The 9,442-nt window shown below is 40.7% G+C and overlaps 1 protein-coding gene across 1 annotated transcript in view; it reads left to right on the forward strand.

Moving 5' to 3' along the window:
• Positions 1 to 237: 237 nt before the first annotated feature.
• TBCA (tubulin folding cofactor A) overlaps positions 238 to 9,442 on the forward strand; it is a 29,228-nt gene continuing 20,023 nt past the window's right edge. The window contains exon 1 of the mRNA XM_005142002.3: positions 238 to 392. Within this exon, the coding sequence (XP_005142059.1) occupies positions 340 to 392 (53 nt within the window). The 5' untranslated portion in view covers positions 238 to 339. The remainder of the gene's footprint in view (positions 393 to 9,442) is intronic.

Here is a 9,442-nt window from a genome sequence, read left to right on the forward strand (position 1 = left end):
GGGAGCTGGATCTAATGGTCACCCCGCGCTCCCCGGCACCACAGTGGCACTAGTCACACCACCTCCGAATAACTGGTGTGGAATCACTCTTCTCTTGCGTGGGCGCTGTGAACTAACAGCAACCGACACACAACCCCCGGCCCGGCGCGTCGCCATGGGGACGCCTTTACTGGGCCGGAGGAGGCGGCGCAACGGCGGTAAGCGCGTAGCACCGCCCCCGCTGCCGATGCTGCCGCTCAAGTTGCCGTCTTGGCGCATGCGCGGGTCAAGCTGCGCAGTCACGGCGCAGTCTTTTTCTCCGAACCTTCCGCACCTGCGCCGCTCGTCGCCAGCAGTGCCATGGCCGATCCACGCTTGAAGCAGATTAGGATCAAGATCGGCGTCGTGAGGCGGTGGGTGCGCGCCCGCCCGCCGCTGGGGGAGAGCACCGGGGCCATCGCCTTGGCCTTTGGGAGCGGTTGTGGGAGGTCCTGAGGGGACGAGAAGAGGGAGGGCTCGGCCCTGGCTCTGCCGAGAACTTTACCGGCGGCCCCCGCCGCCTCGAGCGGGGAGCGGGCCTTGCCGCGAGGCTCCGCCAGCGGGACTTCGAGCATTGCCGGCCGTGCCTGCGGCTGGGCCCGGGATTGGCGGCGGTGGGGTGGCGCTGGGTGGGGCTGCGGGGTGTGCTGGACGGAGGCTCTGGCATCAGTTGTGCTATGGGTGACGGCTTCTCCCCTTCGCTCCCCGCCGTCGGGAACCTTTCTTTGCCGAGACGACCGTTAAACGGGAGTTTTGTGCTGTTTCCTGAATGATTTTGAGAGCCAAGGGGACCCACTCCGTCACACCCGTCAGCGTACAGGGCAGTCCCGCTGGACACCGTGCAGCATGAAGCCTTACTCACATACTAAATAACTGTTAAACGGGTTGTTTCTAATTTGAAACCTAATACTGCAAAAATGATGGTAAATTCATCCCCTCAGTCTCAGCTTTGCCTAGTTTTAACACAGTCTTAATTTTTAAGAAAAGTTGCAGTTTTATCTCTGAATCCCTCTTACTGTCACTGTAAACACCGGGCTTTGACTTGAAATATTTGGTCACTGTGGGATTTATTAAGGGTACACCCTACAAAAACTGCTCTCGCTCAGAGAATTAGTATGTATGCTATGTCAGGATGTTAAATAGTCCAGTTTCATACAATCGTTGTATTATGGCCTGTCTACTTTCAGTTAGTAATAGTAAGATGGGCACACTTTCTAATAGCTGATTAGCTTTGAAAGGCAGGACTTTAAGAGTAAAGTGGATACAGATTTATCACTCCCTTTACACAAGATACAGGCGCTTTTTGTTCCTAGGCTCCCAATGGGGAGCAGTTCTCAAGTACTGCCATAAGCAAGAAACTGATTATATGATTATAAGGTCCTGTTTCAGTCTGTGTATTTTTGTTAGCTACAAGTATAGCTTCTTTGGCTAGAAACTTCTGAGAAAGCTGTTGTAGCTAATAAGACACAATTTTAGTTTTGTAGTTTGTAGAAGTTTCATTACTGTCTTATTGCTGCTGTTTGATAGTTTTACTGAGAGACCTGTATGGTAATACTGAACAGCACTTCAGATGACCATTACTTACTGACAAATCACCATAGAAGTTACCTGAACAAGCTTTTGCTTGTATTTGTGGATTAGGAAACAGTGAGTAGAAAGTCTTACTAGGCAATGAACGAGTGTGCGGAGACCCCAGCAGAGCTGGTGCAGGTCTGCATTTTCAAGTGAGGTGTGCTGTGCCCTGTGACCATGTCCCCTTGGACCTGGAAGTGGCCTAGTGAGGCCAAGTTTGGTTGTGAAGATTACTGCGTGGGAGCTAGCTCAGTGTCTGCCACTGTCTCTAGTGCTTGCATGTTCTTTTTCTTCATTTCTCTGTTTCTGCAGCTTAAGTGAATCTGAGAGAGCCTATAACAAGAGGTTAAAACTTAATAGCTGTGTGAGCAGTTTACTGGTTGGTGTGGCTCTTCTGTTTGTTCACTTGATGTGCAGATGTCTGTTGATGCTGGCTTTGGTTTTGGTACAAGCCTGTTGCATCCAAGTTACAGAGTAAGTTACTAATATTCCTGATGGATATTAGTACAGTTACAATGACTCTAACACAGTTCAAATAAATACAGGCAAAATTATTATATACAGTGTTTCTAATGTCTCTACTTTATTTCTAATATTTCTATATTTCTAATATTTCTAATAACATTTCCCCTGATGTACTAGAATTTTTTGCTGGGTCCCTGGGTTCTAAACCCACTGGCTCAGTTTGGTAGTGAGGAGGCAACAAATTCAAACAAGTTATCAGCATCCCAAATCCTTTGTTGAGAAGAGTATGATGTTGATTGGTTTGTACTTCTCAGAGCCTGCATTTAGAAATGCATGTAGAAAAGTCCACATCTTAGTTCTCCTTCATTGTTTTGTACTCCACTTTTTAGCTGAATGGACTGCATATGGTGTGCTTTACATGCATTGAATAGTTTTGTTATCCTAAAACTGATTTTAGCCATGTCTCAGAATTGCACTCTTTTGACCAATATTTGACTACTGATGAACTGTTTATAGCACTGGGGCATGTCAGCATCTTCCTGTGCCTGTGTGTTTAAGGGCTCTCGTGTCACCTCATGCTCCTGCTCTCATAAGATTTGATCTTTTATGCTGCTTTTTAAAATTCTAAGTTAGAGCTCATTTCTGTTAGTAACAAAAATCAATACAATAGTGTTATACTGTCCAACTGTACAAAGCTGAGCAAAAAATAAAACAAATCAGGTAATTGTTACCTGGTCATGACAGTGGTTACAGTTAAAGAAGTAAAAAAGACCTGTCTAGGCTGGCCAAGATAAGTTCAGGCAATGTCTGACTATTCCTGAGAACTATTTTGTAGGCCTAATACAAAGTCTGCGGCCTCTTAAAAACGATGCTTAATAAGTTACAGTATGTTACAGGGATACTGTATAGGTGGGCATTCCTCTGAGCTGAAACAGTTGCTGCTTGTGACAGGAGAAGACTTGATGTTGGTCCATGATGGCTTAGGCTAATTTAAGTCTGAGGGGCTGTCTTAGAGTTTTCTGCTTTTTGACCTGCAGAAGGATTTAGAGGGTTTAGGTGGGCACCCATCTGTATATTTCAGTTACAGAGTAGGTTGCTTAAATTCCCACTGGATATTAGTGCAGTTACAGTGATCCAGGGAGCTGATCCACTCAAAAATAACCTGGACTGAAAAAAACCAAATAGGCCTGCCTGGCCCATCTCACCACACAACTGTACAACTTTCAGGGTCAGCACAAAGAAAGGGATGAAAACACAGGGAAATGTTACACATGCAGTGACAGGATTCAGATTTGTTTTGGAGAATGGCTGTGTGAATAAATAAGGTTAGCTTCTGTTTGCTGTACAGTAACAACATACACATACACAGTTACTCTGCAGCAGCTTGCATACTACTGTAAGTGAAAGTAACTCAAAAAAAGGAATGTTATCTTACACTCTCTGCAGGGGAGATGATACAGCAGTACATCAGCAGCTCCCACTTTCCTAATGGTTGTAAACACAAATACAAGAAGGCTCAGTCCCACTCCACTGTTCCTTCTCCAACCAAAAGCCTAGTTATATAATCTACTACAGTAGGCATGCATGTGACTTGAGTCAATTTAGGACATTAACATTGTCCTCTTATTTTGGACTATGGCAACTATATAGGTATTTCTGATGTGTAAGAAGATTCACGCAGAGGCTTATTAAATAAGCCATAAAGTGACTGACTTAACACTTTGATTAGTTTTTGTTAGTTTTTTTTTTTTCTGCATTTCCAGTTTAGAAAAATACATTGAATTTTGCCTGTAACAGTGATTTTTCAAGTATGTTCAATAGTCAGGCTATAAGAGTATATCAAAAAAGGTAAGGGTCAAGAACTATTAGGATGTATTGAACTTTTTTGATGCTTCATTTGTCTTTTCTTAATCACCTACTGTAGCACACTCTTTTCTCTTGTTAGTTACCTAACTCATCACTTTTTTCAAACTAAGAGTAAAGCAGCTGTTCTGCTCTTGGATTTTTTTAGCCGTATATGAATTTTTTTGTGCACTTCTCTCAAGAGACAATATTGTAGGTTGTGGGTACTTTATCCGCATTTCTTATATTGCATGTATCAGTGAAGGAAACATAAACTAGGAATAGGGAGAGCCGTTTGCTTTTTTTGACAAATCTTATAGCCAGGCTTTTGGTGACTGCTATTTTCATTAGCTTGACATTCAGAAAAAGTAAATTTGATGGGCATGAATAATGTTTGCTGCATTTGTGGCTTATATTCCAACAACCAATACTTCTGGTTTAATTACTTCAAAATAGTCTTAGTAAATCCAAACTCAGACAACATGCTGGCTAGTGAGGGAATTGATTAGAAAAATCTTTTTGAAAATATCTTATTCTTATTTCAGATTGGCAATGATTTTAAAAACTACTGCAAACAAAGTTGGGTTATGTGAAAATAGCACTGACGTTTGCCCATAGCTTTTATCTGATTAAGTGGAAGTGACACCAGTAGATTAGAATGAGACTAAGACAATTCACATTGCAATTGTGTTAGTTTAACTTTAACAATCTTTTAACACTCTTGTTTAAATGTGGCTGACATACCATAATTACAGATCTACAAGCCTTGATTATAGAATTTTACATCACGAACCTATGGGGAAAGTATATTGATTTTTGTGGAGCAACTCTTTTTTTAAAACCGCCTTCCTAAACTGTGGAATCTTCCCAAGATTGTTCTTTTCTTGTTGTGCTGGTGTTGGTACTATTTTTTCTCTTTGTAAAATATCGTCATATTGCCAAGCAGTTTACACTGTGATTGTATTTAATTTTTTTCCTGCTAGCACAGAAGTTCTGCAAGTTGCACAAAACTGTTGGCCTATTTTTAAATTAAGTTATTTTACTGGTGAGTTCGGGATGTATTTTGTGCAAATATGAATTATTGCAGGGAGCACAGATACTGCTTTTGCTGTAGGCTGACTATAGCTAATTCAAGCACAAAAGTAGCTCACTTTCCTATTACTCAAGAACTCTGCTATTTCTGGTGTAAATCGCTTTTTTTCCCTCAGTCTTCTGTCCACCATGTGGATTATGGATGGTTGCTTACTTGCTTGTTTTCCATTAGCCACAGGCACTAGCTCTCATTTTTAACATCAATATATTGATAAGATATTCATGTCTCCTTTATGTATTCTTGTTATAATTAGAAAATTGTATGCAACAACTGATTGTTAGCGCAATTAATGGGAAGGGATGGGATATGTTACGTTGTACAGGTATTGAAGAATGATCTGCAGAGATGTTCAGCTATACTGAGTCTGTGTGATAACGCGATTTAATACCTGCACACTTCACGTCCAAGAGCTCAGGGATTCAGGAAGGTGAATGTATTGCATGCACTGTTGGATACAAGCTGACTCTATCCAAATTAAATAACCATTCTCAGAGTGCAGGAGCATTGTGCATTTGTTGTCTAGGGTTATCAGCAGCTCACTCCTGGAGTCTTAAACTTGGGTTTCATACTAGCCAAATGTGGTTGTTGTGGTTCAGGGCTACTTAGATATGTTTTAAGTACCTTCTGTAGTACTCCTGGAACTGGGAGCAGATACAGAAAGCCCAGAGCTGGCCTGCATTTGAAAGCTGCTTTGGTCTTTTAGAGTTATTAATTTAACATAAACAACTGCATTATGGGAACTGGGTGCACCTGCATTTACATAGTGCTATCTGAGTTAACATCTGTGGCATACATAGTCGCCAGCCCATATAATTAGCTGAAGGGTAGGTGCAAGTTGCCTCCAGACTCCAGAAAACTACTTGCATGAAGGGATTCCTATTTCCCTGTGTATTTTAATGCATGCTTTCTTTTAAATTTCAGCAATACCAAACAGGGTCCACAGATATCTTAAAAAGCTATGAAAAGAGCAGTGTTGTTTTGTTTGGTTTTGCTTGTTTGTTTTTTATGATTTTGATTTACTTTGTTTTACCTTTTCAGCAGACCTAAACACTGTTTCCTTTTTAGAAGTGTCTCACAAATTCAAATTAGTAATGGGCAGATCTTTAAAAGATTGCCTCCTTTACCTTCCTTTCTCCATCTCATTACCTCTTCTCAAAAGACTTCAAAGCCTTTAGTGAAACCCATGGTTCTGGCATCTTGGGGTTTTTGTGCTTACAATTATCTTCTCCCCTCTGAGGCAAAACTGTCTTGTGCATGTCCATGCTGACCAAAGTAATCTACTGACATCATCATTTTAACTGGTAAAACTATGTTGCGCATCAGGTTTATCACCATGCATTGGTAATGATGCGATATTAAGGGGGAAGGGCAAGAACATATGCAAAACTGTGTCTTTGCAAACTTAAATTCTTTAAGCACTCTTTCAGAAGTTTGGAAATACAGTAGTTACAGTTGCTTGGCAACCCTAGTTTGGTGCCATTATGCATGCATGTAGTACTGTTGTCTTGGTTTTGATTGTACGTACTTTTTTCTTTACATTCTTACTCATGGCATGGAGTCACATACTCATCTATGTGGATAAACCAGTTACAGGTAATCACTTTGTGCTGAATTAGAATGTGGATCTATGGGAAAGCTAAAAAAAAATAAAAAAATTTAATTTGTGATAGTGCTTTATGTACAGAAGATGAGTTACAGCTGCATAATCCAGCCTGGCTTGACTTTGAGTTAATTATTATTAAATTGCATGTATTATATAGGTGGAAAACTCATTCTGGATCAGGAGGTGCATTATATTTTCTTAAAACTGTATTAGGTCTCTTTCCTGACGTATTGTTAATTGATTATACACACAGTATGACTAGTTCTGTTTAATTTTGCTTATTATTATAACACTTCCAGTTCATCCCCAGTTGGGGGAGGGAAAAGAGGAAGTTGCTTGTATGCTTTTTCTCCAAAAGTCTTGACTGAAGATGATGACTGGGTAATAGAAGGGAAAATGATATGGAGATCTGTGGAACCCCAATTATTATCACATTAGAGGTCCTATTTTTTGCTCTTCCTTCTCTAGAAGCAAAGATCTCAGGCTCCTTAGCATTTACAAATTTCAGCTGTCCTATTCTATTCCATGCCATTCTCCCCCTGAGTTTTTGCCAGTCCAGAACCTATTTGTGATGAGCTGATAAATTTTCACTTCTCTCCAACTCTTGTTTTCAGTTCATCTGAAATGCTTTTTCAGCTTTCTTGTTGGAGTAGCCTTTCTCTTCATTACCCTTGACCATCCAAGTTGCATCTTTCTGTACCTCAGCAAAATCGTGAACCCCAGTCATCATCCTCTGCTTTTTGAGTAGTCCAAACTTAGGCACTTTCCTCCCGATTACATCTGTTGGATTCTTACATTCCTCTGCCTCCTTCATGTTCCCACTGGCTGCTGGTATTCAGGGATGCCCTAATCAGGCAGACTTTCTCAGCAGGGCAAAAAGAAAATTTCAATTGTGGCTATGGCAAGGATTTTAAAAAATCCCTTGCTCTTGCATTCCTATATGAGTATATTGCAAAAGCTGGGAAATAACTGTGTTCAGAAGCAAGCGCAGAATGTGAAACCCTGGTTATTTAGAGAAATCTTTAGAAATGGAGTTGCTGTCAAAATGTTAAACAAGTAATTTTTAACTTAAAATATTTTTCTGTCTTCGAAAAAACTTGTGCCTGATTTTCTTTGAGTTTACAGTAGTAATTCCTCACAAAAGCCAAGCTTACAAAGTTATCCTTAAGTGTCATGGTAAGTTAGTTATTTAAGCTGTAGATGTAGGAGGGCTACATTACGTGCATACCTTTGTGTGGTCACATTTTGACTCTTTGAAGAGAAAGTTTTTCTCTTATGGCGATTTTGTCACTATCAAGAGAATGAATGTATAAACTAGAAATCTTGTCCAAATCAGACAGTACTCATGGCTAAGACAACATGGCAGTTTATGGTATTAAAATTACTCCTTCCTTCATCTTTTTCCCTGACTTTTCCTTGTAGGCCCCAGTCTGTAATGCCTGTGTGCATATGTAGCCTTGGTGAACCCAAGAATGTGTGTAAGTAATTGGAATATTTGAGACTGGATATTTTAAGCTCTGCAGGTACTAATTAGCACAGTGCCAATTTTACTGTGCTATACTTGTGCATAGCGTTAATATATGGAATTTATTATACTACAACAACAATAACAAAAAAAGGCACTGTACCCTCTACAGTTCCACTATTATGAATTTCTAGGTTTCACTAAGTCAGCATAGATATTTCATTATCCAGCCAATACACGCTGTCAGCTTTGGAGTTTCTGTGTGCTTAGGCTGAATCTATGGCGTATTAGCATATACCGTGGTTAATAGTAACATTGGTTTTGAAAAGATGCATGTCCTTTCAATAGTGAAGCTACTCAGTAGCATAACTGAGAAATTCCTTCTCATCTTCAGAGCTCTACTGAGCTTGCTTAGTCTATCCAGGGAAGTGTTTCTTGTGTTGGTCTTTCTAATGCTGGAGAGCAGTCTTTATTTGGTGCCTTAAGCACATAAGTGACATTCTAGCTCATACAGAACCTGATTTGTTGGAAATCACTGGAGGTTGCGGGAGACATGTGAAGAGTAGTAGTGTGTGCTTGCTCTATCCTTGTACCATTTTACTTTTTTTTTCTAGCCATCCACTAGTAGTTCCTGCAACTGTGGCTTAGGAAGGTGGAATTTTATCAGCCAAGCAGGGAGGATCTTGATTTTGTTATACATTCAGAACACTCATGTTGTGCATACTTTATTCATCTGTCAACCTTCAGTGAGAATGTGTGCCCTTCCTATGACCAGAGATGTACTTGATAGTGATAATAATGCAACTACAGGAGATGACACTGGCATTCATCTCTTGAATAGTCCAGAGCAGGTAATTTAGTACCTTTAGGGAGTGAAAAAGGAGGGGGATTTGAGGCTTTTTCAGCAGCCACAAGTCAGAGCAGTCTAAACCAGTAGCAGTTCTGCACTCTAAACAGACCAAAAGTGAAGTCCCTTCAGAAATTGATGTCATCCTAATTCAGAGGTCTTGTTTCCCTCTCCTCCTCTCCAGTTCTCTGGTCTCTGATACTAGTCAAACCTTTTGCTGGCCTCACTCAATTTGCTTAACCCAGGAGAAAACCTGTCAGCTTTTGGTTGGTTGGGGTTTTTTTGGTTTTTTTTTGGTTCTTACTGTGTTAATTTCCTGCTGTTTTGGTGAACTGAATTGGCTCCTAGAGTGATCATTTGATCATTAGTGCTGGCAGAGGTGTATGCTGGGATGGGAGTGGGGAAGACCTCTGTTCAGCAGTGGTAGGCTTTTAGACTATCTTGAACCATCTTATCTTACTTTTCAGCTTGGGGAGCTGAAGTGGAGAAGAGAAAGTGAGTAGAAGACAGGTGAGGAAGTAAATAATAATGTTATGG

Source organism: Melopsittacus undulatus, chromosome Z, assembly GCF_012275295.1.
Source record: "Melopsittacus undulatus isolate bMelUnd1 chromosome Z, bMelUnd1.mat.Z, whole genome shotgun sequence".
Taxonomy (NCBI): domain Eukaryota; kingdom Metazoa; phylum Chordata; class Aves; order Psittaciformes; family Psittaculidae; genus Melopsittacus; species Melopsittacus undulatus.